Source organism: Silurus aristotelis (genome assembly GCF_946808225.1).
Source record: "Silurus aristotelis genome assembly, chromosome: 6".
NCBI lineage: Eukaryota > Metazoa > Chordata > Actinopteri > Siluriformes > Siluridae > Silurus > Silurus aristotelis.
The window spans coordinates 21,361,991-21,381,301 of NC_139579.1; the positions used below are offsets into that span (position 1 = coordinate 21,361,991).

Genomic DNA, 19,311 nt, shown 5'->3' on the forward strand with positions numbered 1-19,311 from the left:
CGTACTGACATGTTCACAACACCACAAAGACTTTCCCCCTCAGCGTATCACACCCTGCACAGTCACCTACAGGGCGGACACTGACATCAGTATTGTGGCCCGTGGCACGTTGTGTCACCCTGACAAAGCTGTAGTTTATACAGAAGCACACACATTGTAGTTATTTATACTCCTGAACACTGTCTCTCATAACCCCGATATTTTCTCCACAATCTTGTATGAAGCGTATCAGGATACAGCAATACTGTATACCGTATCAAATATTACACCAGTTATATGCAACAAATGCCTCCATGATTGTTGAAACAAAATGAAAAAGCTTGATTCTTTATCAGTATTGAAAGTAGTAGTACTAGTAGTATGTCTTTTTGGTATCACACTTTTAGAATGAGTGCACAATTAAACAATATTGACTACAAATATTAATCTTTGCAACAAGCTGTGGTGAAATCAGTAATACCTCGAGCGAACCGAAATGTCTCCCGATTGTTATTTATGAAACTTTAGTATTTCCCATACAGCATATAACGCAATATAAAAAAATAAAAAACGAAGTGTGTTAATACCTTGAATGCTCTGGTTGGCTGTCAGTGACTGTTGCTATAGCAACTTGCCTTACTCCATCAGGCTGTACTGGGTGTCTTGTAGATTTCTGGTTGTTCGAGATCTGTTCCTGAAGCCTGCCATTTCCTGCAGAGAGGAAAGGGAGGAAAGGGGGGGAAGGGTGAGACATAACACTGGCTCAATCAGCCTGAGAAGCAAGCACCTGCCTCACTCAGCATTTTACTCAGTCCAAGCACACATATACAGTGATTCATCAATGATTTGCATTCCTACCAAAAAATGCCAAATTTTCCAGTATTTACAGACTGGAGCATTTATAAAATCTGTCAACATCCCAAATAACCTTCTAAATTTGGTATTCGTGAGAATGGTAGTGACAGCCGGCTAAGAAGTGACTGTAAATGGCAAAAAATATATAAAAACCAAAACAAACTTCATCACACAGCTGCTTGTCTAGGGAAGGCAAAATATAACTCTGGTCTGTTTCCAAAGCTCATTAGAGCCCTAAGAGATTTGTAAGAGGAATGTTCCCCCGCAGCAGTGAATGCAGACAAAAGAAAACAAAGCTATATAAATACATGGGAAAAGGATTTCTCGCTCCTCCAAAAACATTACCCCCTTGGCTCCCAAGGAGATCCTGAGTGTAATCATTTCCTCAAGGTTAAAAAGTCACTTTTAAGAGCGGGACTCCTCCTACAAGAACAACAACATCATGTCAGGCTCTTCAAATGCACGTCAGTGTTTGACAATCGTTGAGGCCACACAAGGAAAAAACAAGAAAGGAAACCGGAGGCCTGGAAACTTCATGATGATTTAACAATGTGGAATGGGTCATGCTACTGGTCTTCTAACAAAGGTTTCCTGATTCTTAAAACAATTGTACTGTGTTCCCTCTAGAAGAAGACATGATGACTTATTATAATAATAATAATAAAAAAAAAGGTTATATACTATACTAATTTATTTATACTAATTAATACTAATTAATTTGACATGCAACAATAGGATTCGCTTCTTAGTGCATGTTTAATGTTGAATTTGGCTGAAATAAACATTCAGTGGCAGCAAATCCTTTTGTAACTATATCTCAGTTTTCACATGAGAATGTGTATCAGTAAAAAATGTTTATAAATTGCAGCAATCCTTTCGATTTTTGCGCAAAATAAATGTCGATTCCTTCTCACACCGTAAAAAGCCGTGGTCCCTCGGGTCAGTAATCTTGTGATAGTTGCTGTTGTTTGTGCACAAATTCCAGCGTCATTTCCCAGCAGCTGGGTACAAACTCGGACTGTGTTTACAGCTGCAAAACATTAGCTGGAATGCGGTGGACTCGTAGCAACAGCAAGCGACTGTCTTTCTCTACTGCCTTTACCATTATTCCAAACACAGACGGGCAAACAATAGACAGCGATTAGCACGAAACAGGCACCTCCGTAAGGGGTTGCAGCTCATAGCAAGACCGCAGGTTTTGAAAGAATACACCAGGAGCGTGACGGCCTGCAGAATGGACTAGAGGAAACGGAGCTGGAAGAGGCAGGGAGTGGAAAGCTTCACCACATCATAGAACTCCCCCCCCCCCCCCAGGGCATAGTGGCAGTGCTAGAGGTCTTGGCAGGTAAGAGATAATAATAAAAGTCTGCCATTTATTTCACAAAGGGCATCTTCGTGGAAAGTAGACAAGCCCCTCTGGGTGACATGGCTCAGGAAAAAAAAAACACAAAAAAAAACATGTTCTCTACTATTCATCCCCCTGCATATGGGATTGGCAAAGGAAAGGCCTTGTTTTTACTATTTTTTACACCGGTGTCACCGACTATCAGAAGTAATAACGAAATAATGAGGCAATTGTGAAAACATTCTGCAGGCTTTGAATTGAGACACATATCAGCACAAGCACATGTATGCTTTCACAGCACAAGGCAGAAACAGAAGCCAAAGTAGCTCATTAGAAAAGATAAAATGATTGCTCTCAGATGATGTAACTTTATACCTTGTAAATATCGACCTTTCTTTCAGTTCACACTGGATCCAGGACTTACACCCTTAATTAGGGCAGATCCTGTGAATCAGAGATATGTCGGAATGGATTCTACTTTTAACCCAGACTTTATGACTAATCCGTTCCTCACATCACAATATTGATTATTAACTTGGCTTGGACAGAAAGTCTACAACATCCACGTGGAATAAAAGAGATTTGGTCTAGGTTTATTTTTATGTAAGGTCACTACAGTTTTAAGCTGATCATATGACCAAAACAGTACTGTGCTTCTAGCCAAGATAAACAGGGTTTACACTGGTTGTGTACACCTTATCCAATTGAACACAACTGACAAACATATGGTCTGCTTCAGTTTGAACTAGGAAACATTCATTAGCAACAGTAATACTTGCTCAGGGCTGGCCTATTTTTATACACTACACATTTGTACTTGTTCATGTAATAGAAGCTAACAGAGCTAATAGAAACTGGAAGCCACACTGCAGCATTAAAACACCTCCATATATATATATATATATATATATATATATATATATAGATAGATAGATAGATAGATAGATAGATAGATAGATAGATAGATAGATAGATAGATAGATAGATAGATAGATAGATAGATAGATATAAAATTCTAATTGTATTTGTCACATACACAATATGTATGTATGTATGTATATATATATACACACACACACATACATCCACACAAACACACACACACACACACACACACATATATATATATATATATATGCCTTGATGCTTTGATATTATAATTATCCGTGAGATGTTCACTGACTACTGTACGCTTACCCCAGCTCTCATACCCCAGCATGGATTTAATGTGGGATTTGATGTCATGCTTCAGAAACAAAAGGCAGCAGAACTAAAAATAGCCCACTGCCTTACAGAGAACAGTCTGACAGCCGGGGACGGTGAGAGATCAATCCAGCCGCAGAAATAGCAGGTTGCCACGACAACCAGGCAGAGCACACCATCTACAAAATGGCATCACTAGCAACAGACATCTTAAGCTGGAATTTCCCCCCCCCCAACTAACCTTGACACGAAAAAGTACACAGAAGCAAACGGACTAGTGAGGGTGAGACGGTTTGCACGAGCGACAGAAAGGGGCCTACAGTAAATACGATACGAAATTCTCATGCATGTGAACATCCATTTTGGGATTGTTACAGTATAATTTATTGGATTGTGTTCAGTGAGCGATCAACACAACACACCCTACAGATAACAGATATCCAGAAAAACAGAGAGAGAGAGAGAGAGAGAGAGAGAGAGAGAGAGAGAGAGAGAGAGAGAGAGAGAGAGAGAGAGAGAGAGAGAGAGAGAGAGAGAGAGAGAAGCAGTGTCTGAAGTAATCCTATGTGGGAATGAAAGAGAGCAGGGCCATATTAGATTTTGGGGGGGGAAACCTTCAGTCACAGCCAATGACCTGTGTGTTTAAGACCTTCATTAGCTTAGTACCTCTATTATTTATACCCAAAACAGAGCAAGAGACAAATGAACAAAAAATGGACAAATGAAATAAAGATGGCCTGTTAAAAGAAAAACACTTGGCTGAGGTGCTACCCCAAACCTTTTACCAGCTTTGTGCTTCAGTGTGTTTGAAATTCAGGACTGAAATGGCTTTAGTTTCAGCGTCATCTGTTTGAAGCTACCAACTGAAAGTGTATATCAAGCGTCACCTCGTCAGCCCGCAGTAGCATGTCAAGCCTCCTGAGCTTCTCGAACAAACACTCAGGGTTTTTGAAAATAACCTGTCATGAAAACAAGGCAGCATGGCTGAGACGAACTGCACCAACTGTCCGTATTTACACAGCTGCTCAGCAGCCCTTGTTGAACACACATGTTTTACCCATAATTAGCTTTACTTCAGAAGACACAGGCACGTACCTTCAATCAAAAAGATCTGTGGGCTGTATGAATGAGCCAATTGTTTGGGTTAATGAACAATTTGTAAGAAATTAAACAACAAGATTTTCAATTCTCTGCATTACTGCTTTAGGAGACCACCAGCACGAGTGTGGAGAGCGAATGAGGATTACATCATTTGATTGGGTCTTAAGCAAAATACAATGCAATTTATATACTGAAAGGTACTCACTTACATGAACAATAACAATCATAAAACGCATTATTTATGGTTTATCCTGAAATCCAATAAATGACTTTTCTTAGACAATCTTATTCACAAAAAGGTTTTGTTTCCCCACCTACATAACTGAGAAAGTACTGAACATATTGAAATGTATCCATGCATATGATACGAATCATTATTACCTATGCATACTCCAAAAATATACAGAAAAGCAAACAATTGTTCAGTCCTACGCTCTCTACGCTTGCTATACTGGAGCAGGATTTAGAAATGATGCTACTGCCATCAAGTGGTTTCAGAGTGAATGTCTTTTCTGCAGAACGTGATGTTCCTGCTAGTTCCAGTATCATCATTTTGTAAAGCATAGTTATGTTATTTCCAGAATATGATCTTATTGCAATCTTGACCTAAAATAACTGGAAAGAAGGTACTCTTTAAATGTATGCGCACGACACACATCTCTACAACAACCAATAAGAGCAGATGTGGAATATAAATACCTGTACTTCCATTCTCTACCTCTCAGTACATGCTCTATAATGTCTAGTGTAAGTATGTTAAACCCACCATGTTTCATCTGGGCAGGTTTGTGTGTCCTGCTCTGTTTGCTGTAAGCAGCACGATTCCATTGAGTGGGTTTGGGAATGACATTACGCGGTGCTGGCATTAGCGGACTTTTCCCGCCCCCTCTCGGACTCCCCCTGCTTTGCTGCTGAACAACTAAGTGAGGAGAAAATATAGTAGAAAAAAAAAAGTAGAAAAAGCAAGCAATTTTACATGTAAAAAACCTTATTAGGTTAGAATACTTGACATTGATAAGTGCAATTCTACCTGCAAAACCTGAATTTCCCACAGCAGCATTTTCATTGACATGAAGCCTGCTAAACTCTGGCCTGAATACAGACTCTGGGAAAATTACACCAGAGCCGGTATGAAGTGTGGATCGTGAGGGTGGGATGGTACGTGCTGTTACGGCATCCAGAGCAGACTCGAAAAGACGGTTCTAAAAGGAAGCCAATGAATATAAAAATGAAACTACAACATGGATTGAATTACACCTCAAAAAAATTACATTTTATTATTAGAAGTGAATATCAAGCTCACAAATCTACAAAACTATAAGTGGAAATGTGAGCAGGACCCTGTACCTGCAGCTCAAGCTGTTGGCCTTGGATCATTTCCAGATGTTGAAGCCTCTGCTGGGTCAGCAGTGTCAGCTGCCCCTGCAGCTGGACCATTCTGTCTGCACCACTGCCCGATCTGCTCTCTGACGTGCAGGTTATTCTGCCCTCAGCTTCCTGGAGTCGCCGCAACTCGGACGCCACCTGAGCCACGCGAGCCTCCGTTTCACTCTGGGCCTGTTAATGATATATTAGAACACACTGTTGGTCTGACCTGTTCTGCCGTTCATGAACGTTTATTCTTTTGACAGAACAGTACGGTTTGAAGGACAATTAGAATCACAGTGCTGCTGTGATTGCAACAGTAATTTGCCCCATTATGCCTCAGTCACACACTCCTCTACAGCAGAAGCTTTAAAATAGGAATATATGTCGTCTGAACACATAATTTCCACCATAATCCTCATAAACAAGGACCCCCATACATCTCACAACTATTAATATTAAGAAATTTAATTAAGTACATCATTTACGAGGTGGCATCAAAGTCGGTGCACGCACAGTCACAGGGGGCACCGACCTTAATAAGTCAGTGTGGCAAAAAACACGGTCCTGTGCAACAACACAAAACATCGGGAGCTGTGCAACGGGTGCTTTTCTGACCACGTGCGTTACCACGTCTGCTATTCTGCCCGCACCCTGTCACCGAGCTCTCCTCGCACGTGAGTTTCTCGCAGGAAACATTGTGATCCCACTTCCACTGTCTTATCATTATGACAATAACATGCTATTTAAAGCATATATTCGTTGGCGACCCGGGTTCGACTCCCGGTCAGGGAACCATCCCCAGCCACTCTTAGTGCCGGTCCCAAGCCCGGATAAATTGGGGAGGGTTGCGTTAGGAAGGGCATCCAGCGTAAAACATGTGCCAAATCAAACGTGCGGAGGATCCGCTGTGGCGCCCCCTAACGGGAAAAGCCGAAAAGAAAGTTATTCGTTGGTCTATGTATATTTGGGCAGGTGTGGAAATAATGACCCCTAGTGTGGATCTGGGTTTTCAATTCAGCCCATACAGACCCAGTAACCTTATGAAAAGGCAGTCAGGCAATCTTAATAATTGTTTCTTTAACATATGGGTTACATATGTTATAGCTTCATTCTTGTAATGAACATCAGGAGGCTGAGCAGTACCTTGATTAGAGGAGCTGTGGCTGCTAGGGCAGCAGCTGTAATGGCTGCCGCAGTTGAAGCGGCTCCAGCATCCTGTGATGATAAAGCAGTAGCAGGCTGGACCGCAGGAAGATTTGGTTCACTGCTTTGTGGATGTCCTGCATCCAAAAATTGTACTTTCACCTCCCGCCTCAATGGTTCAGTGTGAGATCTAAATAGGGCAGGAAAAAAAAAAAAAACATAGTGGTTGCCATTTATATCTCAACTGGATGCAAATAACAAGACTTCCTAAATAGTGCATAAAAGCCATTCATAAGGATGTAAGCAATATATACCTGTGTTTTAAAGCAGCTACAACAGCACCTCTCCCATTAGCAGAGTATCTCGATATTAACACATCCTGCCCTGGAAGGTTTTTTAATGTTTTGTTAAAGAAAAAAGAAAAAAGAAAAAACAATGAAAAACATGTGCAAACTTGTCAAATTAGGTGATTAGGTGAGGAAATTACCTTCTTGCTCTTTATTCATTGTTTGGGTGACTGATGTTTTCAGTGCATCTTTACGTCCTCTAGGATGCTGAGAGAAACAAACATTGCTGTTTTTTCATCTTTATTCCAAATCCGGAAAAAAAGCTGGACTACACTCACAAAACCACATCGTATTCAACACTTTGGCAGTGTACCTCTTGCCATGCTGTAGGAGCTGGTTCATTTTGCTTAATGACATGATGATGATTATGATCATCATCATCTACGATCAAAGATGTAATAACCTATAATTATAGTTCTAGCATTAAATGACTAATCACTTGAATTCAGTAATTTCAAATTACATCACATTAACATGTTTTTCATTGGAAAATATTTGTTTTCTTTCAAGCTCATGAATTACATCTAATTATCTAAATCATCCAATTACAATTTTAATATACACAAGAAAAATGCTATTGATGCAAACTGTTTATGTTCTCGCGGGTAAAAAGGATTAGGAATTGAAAAGCTCTCGTGGCTTAAAAAAAGATATAAATTGAATACACACCAGCCTAACAGAGAGGATACCGTAATAGTATAATTATATTTTGGAGAAAAAAATATCTATTTATGCAATTATAAAAGAAAAGAAAAGAAATATATCACTTTTGTACATTACTTTTATCTGATGTCTCACATCACTTCCCCTGGTAACTCCAGAAACTGGATTTGATGCTGTATGATGTTGGTCTTTAGCTGTAAGAAAAGAAAAGAAAATTTTACCTTTATATACACTATCTATCTATTGGGACATCTGACTTTCCAGCCAAATGTGGTTCTTCCCCAAACTGTTACCACAATCTTGAGAGCATACAATTGTATAGAATATCTTAAGATGTGGTAGCATTCAATTTTCTATTCACTTCAAATAGGAGACCCAAACCTCTTTCAAAAAGCTCCATGAAGTTATAGTGTATATGGGTTGGAGTGGAAAATCTTGAGTGGCCTGCTATCTGCCTTAAATCCTAATGAACACCTTTGGGATGATTTGGAACACTGACTTCACACCAGACCTCCTCACCTCACCTACATCAGTACCGGATTTTACTAACACCCTTGTGGCTGATTGATCAGAAATCCCCACAAGCACAGTCCACAATCTAGTGAAACATCTTCCCAGAAGAGTGGAGGTTATTATAACAGCAAATCAGGACTCAATTTGGACTGGGATGTTCAAAATCTCATGGTCGGGTGTCCACAAACTTTTGGTTTCTCTTGGTTACAGTGTATCGTATACACACACATACAAACACACACCATTCTAATATGCATTCAGCAAGCAATTCAATAGAAACACCTTTTTACCTGCTCACTGATTAAGTTATCTGATCGGCCAATCATGTGGCGGCAGCACAATGCACATTCCGTAATTCCGTATAAGAGCGCCAGTTAACATTAACATCAGAGTAAGAAAATTTTTTACTTTGTGGCTTTAACCGTGACACCGACATTTGCTGTGGAAAGAAGTACTAAAGTATGAATATACTCTCTAGAGTCGGTGCAAACTCCTTGTTGATAAGGAAGGTGAGAGGAAAACTGGTTAAGATTAGTTCGAGCTGATTCCCAGGAGAGCAGCAGATTCTGAAATACTCAAACTTACACCCAGGCTGTGGTTGAAGTCACAGAGATCATGTTTTCTCCTCATTCTGAGGTTTGATGTGGAGTTCTTGAACTGTACCTGCATTGTGCTGCTGCCACATGATCGCCTGATTGGATTGGTGCATAAATGACAAGTGGTACGGTGGATATAAAAAGTCCACACACCTGTGCCTTGGTATTTGGAGCTATAAATTTTTTCTTCTATCTTGACAACTTCCCCAGGGCTCAGCTGAAGAGAAGCAGCCCCGAAGCATAATGCTACCCCCACCATGCATCACTGTCAGTATGGTGTTCCTTGGAGGATGCTCTACATTGACTTTGCGGCAAAAATACCTTTTAGAATTATGGCCAAAAAGTTCAACCTTTGTCTCTTCAGACCAGAACACATTTTCCCACAGGGTCTGGGGTGACTAAATGAATCTTTTGGCCTAATTCAGACGGGCTTGCATATTCTTTTTTGTAAGAAACAGCTTGCAGCTTGCGACCCTACCCTGCAGTCAAGAATTAAGCAGAATACAGCAGATGGTGGTCACATGCAAGGCGTGACCAGTACCTGCCAAAATTTTCTGTATTTCATTTAATGTTGCTGTCGGCCTCTTGGTAGCTTCCCTGATAAGTTTTCTCCTCGTCCTCTCAACAAATTTGGAGGGTGATCCGGATCTTTGCAAAGTCTCTGTGGTGCCACATTTTCTTCACTAATTGATTGACGATGATCCACAACGTAGATACTATAGATATAGGCAAATTTAAGGATTTTCATGCCACACCTATATTGCTAATATCGTCGCCAAATGTGTGCAATAATCTCTAATCAATAATTAGTTACATAGCAATAACTTTTATAACTATGACTGCAGTCTGAACTTTTCTGCCTTCTAAACAATTTTCAATTCACTTAATATGTATATTTATGTTTTGTTTGTTTTTTACTTGAAATTTTTACTGAGAGCAACTGCATCCAAACAATTTCCCTTTGGGATCAATAAAGTATTCTGATGGTTTTGACAGTGTTCACATTCAGTGCCTTCGATGTTGTTTAATATCCCTCTCCTGATCGGTACCTTTCAACAATTAAGTCTCGCAGTTTCTTTGCCAACTCTTTGCGGTCCATGGCTCTTAATAGAATGCACCCCAAAACATTCAAGCAAATACTACAGCAACATCTGGTTTTACAGTTTTTCTTAGTTGCTTTCAAGTGTTTTTCTGATCAGAAATGAAATTCCCAAAACTACTTGTTCAACCTCCACATCATGTATTGACCTGTGCAGCTCATAAAAGCAATTTCCAATCGCTTTAAATAAATTGTGAATGCGTTAGTTTAATTGATTGTCTATAATTGTCTGCTGTTTCCTAAATTTTCAATTGTTTATGTCATGTTGAACAAAATATATTATACTGGTATATATTTTCACCTGAACAGCCTTAACCCCCAAAACATCTAGACATTAATACATTGCATAAGTAATTGAATAAAAATATGGTAAAAACCAATTGTCATCATTTGTGAATCTTAAATTTCTATTAAAATTTCTTTGGTAAATGTGTCTTGAATTCGGCAGATGAATCTTGAAAGTCACGAATGAAAGTGAGTGTACGGCATCGGATCAACCAATGATCAACTCTTTCTCTAAAACAGGTGAAAGATGAATCTCGTGAACCTTCATTTGGTGAGCGTATAAAGACAGAATTACAATTTTTGAAAATTAATGTCCAAACAAGGACACAAACAAACACTAGTACAGTACAGTAAATATGTGAATCCTGTCCAGTCTCATGCAATCAGTTAATGTCAACAGTCTGCTACATTGACTTAGGACTACAGTTTGCTTCTGATCACCATCACTGCACCCCACAACATTGTATATTTGCAATAAATGGACATTCAGTGTAACCTAGATGAGGATGGGTTCCCTCTTGAGTCTGGTTCCTCTTGAGGTCAAATCCTTATGCATCTCGGGGAGTTTTTCCTTGCCACAGTCGCTAGCAGCTCAATGATCAGAGACAAACTTACACTTATAAAGAACATCTTATTCATTTTTATCATTACATTATCTGTGGAAAGCAGCTTTGAAACAAAATTCATTTATGCTGCACAGAAGAAATTCAGTCTTTTCAATCATTATAATCCAAACCAAATACCATATTGACATGACTGAACATTTTGACGATCTTGTACAAGGACTTGTCATTCTGATGGCAACGATATGTTCATTAACACACTAACAGACTGAGAAACAGCTTCTTCCCCACACCTGTAGCCTGTATCCCCTCCCTCCCCACCCCACATACACAAACACACACACACACACACACACACACACACACTCACACTCACAGCTACTTAGAACTGAGGTGGATATAAAAAAAAATCAAGCTGTCTGCCCCTATTTCCTATGTTGCTGTTAATGCACCAAACACTTTACACCCAGGAATGTATTATTTATTTATAATTATTATTAATATATTTATAATATTAGTTATTAGTATAAATATATATTTTCTGTATTCTGACAATCTGACAATGTTTGCACTGTTTTGCACTAAGATCGTTGTATCACTATAATGACAAAGTCTCTTAGTCTAAATCTAATTAACACGAATACTTAATTTTGAGAGAAGAAACGAAGGATTTTAAGAAAAGTACAGGCTTTTGCGAGCAATCCATTATGTGGTGCTGTTTGTACAAGCTGTTTGTACAAAGCAACAAAGCAACTGAGAAAAACTGTAATCAGAATCACTTTAATTGATGGTGGACGCATGTTATTTACCTACAAGTCTAATTTTGAATGTGGCTGGTTACATCTGAGGTCAGTTAGAAAAAAGGGTGTAGAGATTTTTTTTTCTTTCTTATCAGGATACAGGAGATTTTTTTGTTGGAAGATCACAATAAAGATGTAACCAGTCTGACATTTATGTTGTTTTTTATATTTTAAAAACCTGTGACTGATCATAAGGGTGTGTAGACAAACCAGAAATGAGTGCCCAGGAGATACAGCAGCGAGACTCTAAGTACCTGTGGGTGAAGCTGCATGTGTGATTACAGGAAGCGCTGGATGAACCATCTTCTCCACAAGCCCACCTTCAGCCACAGCATTAGGAGAATCTGACAGTCTCTGCACATGAATGTTAATATCTCTTTGGTGAGGAATCTCCATATTTTCACTCAGGTCTTTCTCAGGTACCTTTTGATCAAAGACCGCGTTGGTGGAGCGAATTAAAACATCAGCAGCATCACAAGTGGACGTGGACGAATCCAAGGCCATGGTCTAGAAAACAACCGATAAAGAAAATACAGCACTTGATATTATGTTATTGGGATGTAGGTAATGTATATTATTAGACATCATTTATTGTAGATTTTAATAACTAAGAATAATCTTCAAGAAGACGGACGGGAGTGAAACAAAAGACTGGAAATAAAACTTACTTGTCAGATAAAATAGTCAAATAACTAGTGACTCAAATAAGCAGAACAACTCATGGATATTTATATCATTTGCAGACATTATATATTACAAATAATATATAAAACTGTCTAAGAGAAAGCAGTTCTTCACCTGTCAGGAGACATGTACAGAGCTGGAAGTTGGCGTTAGGTTTGAATTTGGCGCCGCGGTCCTGCATTGAGACTCAGCACATCTCTGTGTTACTATAACACGAAGCGAAGCCGTGTATCAGTGTGTGTGTAAGTGTGTATGAAGCCCGTGGTGTACCCGCACACACACAGCACTAGAACCCGGAAAGCTTTTCTACAACATAGCAGCTTGTACACACTAAACCACAACAACTGCTCCTGACAACACAGCTGACAACGGATGTGTATGAAAGCGCCGGAACAGGAAGTTACTCATGTGACACAATAAAAGTGTAACCTGGTCACCAGGTATGTTATGGTAACAGCCTGCAATGGAGTGTATGATCTAAATCATTAAAATAAATAAGTAAATGTTTGAAATTTTCTACACACTACACCATTACTGATTATTAAACTAATCCTAGCCTCAGTCCCATAGAGCTTCCTGTCTGATCAAGTCCATCACATGTACTATTTTATATATTGTACTATATATATATATATACTATATATATATATATATATATATATATATATATATATATATATATATATATATATATATATATATATATATATATATATATATATATATATATTCATATATATATATATATATATATATATATATATATATATATATATATATATATATATATATATATATATATATAAAATATTACAAATTACAAAAAGCAGTAAATAAAAGTGAACGAAAGTTTATTACATTAAAAACAAAAATTAAAAAACTAATTATAGGGACTCCGTTAGAATCAAAATAAATTATTAAAAACATTTTAAATACATTTATGACAAAAAAAAATGACAATTATTTCCTTAATTAATTATTAATTATTTCCTTCTTTCCATTGTTTATTTATTTTTATTATTATTACTATTATTATTATTATTATTATTATTATTATTATTATTATTATTATTATTATTATTATTATTATTATTATTATTATTATGAGATCTTTAAAATTGCGGGCGCCTAGAGATGACGTCACGGACAGAGTTGCATTTGCAACGTAATCTATTTTTACGAATGTTACTTTCGACAAAAAATATTATATTAAGAGATTAAGGATTTTAAAATAATTCGTAGGTAAAGCCTTTATATACTGTTACATTTAATATGTTTTACTTATATTTACAACATTCAGCATTATTTTTAAAATATTTATTTATTCTATTTTGCGAAAGTGCGGCAGTGAAATGTCTGTTTTTAGTCTCACCGTCACATGTCCTTTCAAGGCCCTACAGTGTGAGTGAGACTCGGTCAGATCCAAGGTAATAGAATCCTGCTGTATGTATATATTCATATATGTATTATATGATCATGTGTATATTGACACACGTTGTTTATATTGGGCTATAAAAATGTTATTAGACTCGATAGTGATTTGGAGCGAAAGATTATGAGCCAGTTTTACATCTCTATAGGGTCACTGCAGTAAACCGAAGCTTTATATATTGCTGTATTATTAAAGTCAAGCATGTTATAGTTTCATATTAATACAAATCTATTTATTCAGAGTAATCATCTGGTATATGTGTGTGATTTTGTTTGTTTTCACTCTGATGTGCAGAACAGGAGGCAGGACTATGGCATCTCAGGTCACAGAATCGGACCAGATTAAACAGGTAGGAATGTAATGTCTTGCAGTCTTACGGTCGTTATATAATATTACAGAGATTTTAACATGTTCTGTCTTTCAGTTCAAAGAATTTCTTGGCACCTACAACAAACTGACTGAGAACTGCTTCATGGACTGTGTAAAAGACTTCACCACAAGAGAGGTGAAACCTGAAGAGGTATGAGAGCCACCCTGAAACACCCTGAAACCTCCACCCTGAAACATTTACCCTGAAACCTCCCCTGTAAAACCTCCACCCTGAAACCTCCACTTTGAAACCTTCCCTCCTAAAACCTCCACCCTGAAACGTTTACCCTGAAACGTTTACCCTGAAACGTTTACCCTGAAACGTTTACCCTGAAACGTTTACCCTGAAACGTTTACCCTGAAACCTCCACCCTGAAACCTCCACCCTGAAACCTCCACCTTAAAACCTCCACCTTGAAACATTTACCCTGAAACATTCCCTCTAAAACCTCCACCCTGAAACATTTACCCTGAAACCTCCACCCTGAAACCTGCACCCTGAAACCTCCACCCTGAAACACATCGAATCTGTTGACCCTAAAATATTTGTGCTCACTTGTAAGCTACTGTTGTGTTTTCACTTGTCCTGTGAGTTGGTAGAATGGGTCAAATGATCCAGTAACCATACATTTGATACTGGTGTTGTAATGAGAGGATCGATTCTTACATTAAAATTTTCGATTCTACATGGGATTTTGGAAATTAAAATGTACATGATTAGGAATAGATTCTTTTTCTGCTGGGCATTTGTTCATTGTTCAAACAAATCAGCATTGGCACTCAGTCATATGTCATAGGATCACTGTCATTTGTAATTTCGGAGAACTCAAAGAAGAAACAGGCTGAAGGATATTATTGAATATGAATAATGTGATGAATTATGGGCATTGTCTTGAAAGTACTTGGTTTTGGATTGATGTGGTTTCACACATCCCTAGTAAAAAGTTAGAGGTTGTATGCTGCTCTGAAATCACAGGGGGTTTCCTAGGATCATCTCAATCATAATGGATAATGACAATGTTTGACTGATAGCTCCTACAAACAACAGATAAAGAAAGCTGCTTCTCTTGTTTGCCATTTTCCAGAGAAGTCCTATTAATGAATCCATTCGTGCATAGAAGTGCAACTGTCAGACTCTTTGTTCCAGAAAATGCTTGTCCATGGTGAGCTAGTGATCGATATGAAGACAAGCAAGATGGTGTTAATGCGGTGTTCATTTTGAAGCTTAGGGACTTTACCTGTGTGAGTAGAGCGTAAAGATGAGTGGAGTCAAGTGGATTTTTGTCCTTTCAATTATATACTGCTGGCACAGTGAAATGAACCGATGTTCCTCTAGGACCAGGTTGCTACCAAAGTATTGGACATTAGAATTTTTTTTTTCAGATCGATGGGGTTCTTTCCACACAAGTTGTATAAGATGTGGCAGCATTACATTTTCCTCTCACTTGAACTTGGAGACCCAAACTATGACAATGCCCCTGTACACAATGCGAGCTGCATGAACATAAGCTTTACGTAGGTTAGAGTGAAAGATTTCCTGCTATAGAGCCCTGACCTCAGCACTACTGAACACCTTTGGGATGAATGTGAATGCTGAGTGCATCCCAGGCCACCTCACCTCACCTACATCATTACCTGACTTTACTAACACCTCTTGTGTCTGAATGAGCACAAGTCTCCATAAACACACTCCAAAATCTAGTGGAACAACATCTCATAAGAGTGGAGGAAAATATAACAGCAATTCTGGAAGAAATGGGATGTTCTAAAAGCACGTACGAAATCTCTTGGTCCGGTGTCGACAACGAGAAAATAGAACGTCATATTTACGGTTAATGATCACATGTTGACTAAATTTATTTGCAAATTGTTCACAGTGAAGTTAAGTGACCTTTGTAGTGGACTGTTGATGTTGATAATTGAATGATTCAAATCAAGATATTTTTTTTGTCACATACATACAGAGTACGACATGCAGTGAAATGCTTTTTTACGTCTGTCCGGCATTTAAGCATAAAAAGGAATAGAATTTAAGGATAAAATTAAAACCAGAAAGAAAGAAAAAACTAATTCTTGCTCTGTTCCGATTGCATAAAATAATGCAATAAAAATGCATTAAATCACGTGTTTTAGTAGTGTCATGCTCATTTTGTTTGTCTTTTCTTTTCAGACCTCATGCTCTGAGAGCTGTCTACAGAAGTATCTGAAAATGACACAGCGGATCTCGATGCGCTTCCAAGAATATCATATCCAGCAGAACGAGGCTCTGGCAGCCAAAGCTGGCTTGCTTGTCCAGCCACGATAGTCGAATACATTGTGTTTTACAGTCTCGTATCCTCGGGCTGTGACTCTCCCTCTGCCTGCTTCATATTGGACTGATGAGGCAGAGGACAGTGTCAGAAGATGATGTCCTCCTTTTGGGTCCCTTGATCTTTGCAACGGTGGAGTTTTTTTTTTTGTTCTTCTGATTATGAAGACTCACCTTGGCTTTTTTTTTTTTAAAGCATATTGTGAAGGTAGTGTTTTTATCCTTTTTTTTTCATGGCTGATATATGAATTCACTGCAAATGTATGGAAAATAAAACAGGTAAATAAGTATTTTCTATTCAGACTATATTATTATTTATCTGCAGTATGCAGTATAAATATACAGTATATTTGGTGGAGTCATGTGTGTATATATATATGTATATTTTTTAGTGCCATTTTGGTTGTGAAGAACTAAGATCAACCACTAACAAGCTTTTCAGAGGCAAAGTTGTGTAGGCAATCTTTTGTAATTGTTTTTGTATTATTATTATTATCATTATTATTTGTACACTATGACTTTGACAGGAGATTTATGGCATTTATAGAACACATTTTCTAGCACAGTTCTAGAACGCAGTCTTTGCTTCCTACCCTGGAATTCTTGTGTGAGCCCAATTCCATTTTTTCTTAGGTCAATGCGAGTTTAACGTTCTACCAAATATACGTTTCCATTTTGAACTTCATCAGAAACCTTGTGCACATCGTAGACAAATGATATCCAATCATTAAGAAGTATTGGGTCACATCTTCGTGAGAGCAATCTAAACAAAACATGTTTCTCAGAATTTTTTTAATTCCATATGCTATATTCATAACCTGCAACCGACTTTGATGGTGAAGTCAGCAAACAAGATGTAAAGCCAATTATTCACAGGGCTTTTATACAGTATACTGTGATATGATCAGCAAAACAACCAGATAAAAAAAAAAACACCAAGTGTTGAGTTTATTTGCACTTTGGGAGAGAAAAATACAAGATCAGGGAATATTTCAGCTGAGACAATTAGCCATTTCTTCTAGGAGTAAGCAATGATCCAAATGGCTTGGTCTTAATTTGCTATTAAGGTGTGAAGTGTGCATACACAGTACAGACCAAAAGTTTGGACACACCTTCTCATTCAAAGAGTTTTCTTTATTTTCATGACTATGAAAATTGTAGAGTCACACTGAAGGCATCAAGGGCTATTTGAGCAAGAAGGAGAGTGATGGGGTGCTGCGCCAGATGACCTGGCCTCCACAGTCACCGGACCTGAACCCAATCGAGATGGTTTAGGGGTGAGCTGGACCGCAGAGTGAAGGCAAAAGGGCCAACAAGTGCCAAGCATCTCTCGGGGGGAACTCCTTCAAGACTGTTGGAAGACCATTTCAGGTGAATACCTCTTGAAGCTCATCAAGAGAATGCCAAGAGTGTGCAAAGCAGTAATCAAAGCAAAAGGTGGCTACTTTGAAGAACCTAGAATATGACATTTTTCAGTTGTTTCACACTTTTTTGTTATGTATATAATTCCATATATAATTCCACATGTGTTAATTCATAGTTTTGATGCCTTCAGTGTGAATCTACAATTTTCATAGTCATGAAAATAAAGAAAACTCTTTGAATGAGGTGTGTCCAAACTTTTGGTCTGTACTGTATATACAGTGAGGAAAATAAGTATTTGAACACCCTGCTATTTTGCAAGTTCTCCCACTTAGAAATCATGGAGGGGTCTAAAATTGTCATCGTAGGTGCATGTCCACTGTGAGAGACATAATCTAAAAAAAAAAATCCAGAAATTACAATGTATGATTTTTTAACTATTTATTTGTATGATACAGCTGCAAATATGTATTTGAACACCTGAGAAAGTCAATGTTAATATTTGGTACAGTAGCCTTTGTTTGCAATTACAGAGGTCAAACGTTTCCTGTAGTTTTTCACCAGGTTTGCACACACTGCAGGAGGGATTTTGGCCCACTCCTCCACACAGATCTTCTCTAGATCAGTCAGGTTTCTGGCCTGTCGCTGAGAAACACGGAGTTTGAGCTCCCTCCAAAGATTCTCTATTGGGTTTAGGTCTGGAGACTGGCTAGGCCATGCCAGAACCTTGATATGCTTCTTACAGAGCCACTCCTTGGTTATCCTGGCTGTGTGCTTCGGGTCATTGTCATGTTGGAAGACCCAGCCTCGACCCATCTTCAATGCTCTAACTGAGGGAAGGAGGTTGTTCCCCAAAATCTCGCAATACATGGCACTGGTCATCCTCTCCTTAATACAGTGCAGTCGCCCTGTCCCATGTGCAGAAAAACACCCCCAAAGCATTATGCTACCACCCCCATGCTTCACAGTAGGGATGGTGTTCTTGGGATGGTACTCATCATTCTTCTTCCTCCAAACACGTTTAGTGGAATTATGACCCAAAAGTTCTATTTTGGTCTCATCTGACCACATGACTTTCTCCCATGACTACTCTGGATCATCCAAATGGTCATTGGCAAACTTAAGACGTGCCTGGACATGTGCTGGTTTAAGCAGGGGAACCTTCCGTGCCATGCATGATTTCAAACCATGACGTCTTAGTGTATTACCAACAGTAACCTTGGAAATGGTGGTCCCAGCTCTTTTCAGGTCATTGACCAGCTCCTCCCGTGTAGTTCTGGGCTGATTTCTCACCTT

General features: G+C 38.4%; 2 protein-coding genes across 9 annotated transcripts in view; one reads left to right on the forward strand and one right to left on the reverse strand.

Moving 5' to 3' along the window:
* The window catches only part of kiaa0586 (KIAA0586 ortholog), a 100,517-nt gene extending 87,555 nt beyond the window's left edge, over positions 1-12,962 (reverse strand). For 4 of the 7 annotated variants that reach the window (XM_083543836.1, XM_083543835.1, XM_083543834.1 and 1 more), the window contains exons 1-10: positions 12,659-12,962; positions 12,115-12,367; positions 8,122-8,198; positions 7,482-7,548; positions 7,309-7,390; positions 6,995-7,184; positions 5,831-6,040; positions 5,514-5,685; positions 5,250-5,402; positions 567-690 (exon numbers count right to left, since the gene is read on the reverse strand). In XM_083543836.1, coding sequence (XP_083399962.1) covers positions 567-690; positions 5,250-5,402; positions 5,514-5,685; positions 5,831-6,040; positions 6,995-7,184; positions 7,309-7,390; positions 7,482-7,548; positions 8,122-8,198; positions 12,115-12,364 — 1,325 coding nt within the window. In that variant the 5' untranslated portion in view covers positions 12,365-12,367; positions 12,659-12,962. The remainder of the gene's footprint in view (positions 1-566; positions 691-5,249; positions 5,403-5,513; positions 5,686-5,830; positions 6,041-6,994; positions 7,185-7,308; positions 7,391-7,481; positions 7,549-8,121; positions 8,199-12,114; positions 12,368-12,658) is intronic. The other 3 variants (XM_083543837.1, XM_083543832.1, XM_083543831.1) reach the window with 1 other exon arrangement.
* A 910-nt stretch (positions 12,963-13,872) lies between these two features.
* On the forward strand, positions 13,873-16,943 carry timm9 (translocase of inner mitochondrial membrane 9 homolog). Of its 2 annotated transcripts, none has more exons than XM_083543857.1 (4): positions 13,873-13,971; positions 14,271-14,325; positions 14,401-14,496; positions 16,516-16,943. In XM_083543857.1, exons 2-4 carry the CDS (start codon positions 14,287-14,289, stop codon positions 16,648-16,650), a joined length of 270 nt encoding a protein of 89 aa, XP_083399983.1. In that variant the 5' UTR covers positions 13,873-13,971; positions 14,271-14,286; the 3' UTR covers positions 16,651-16,943. The 2 variants fall into 2 exon arrangements, with proteins under 2 accessions (XP_083399983.1, XP_083399984.1); XM_083543858.1 differs by having other exon boundaries at positions 13,911-13,987.
* The last annotated feature ends 2,368 nt before the right edge of the window (positions 16,944-19,311 follow it).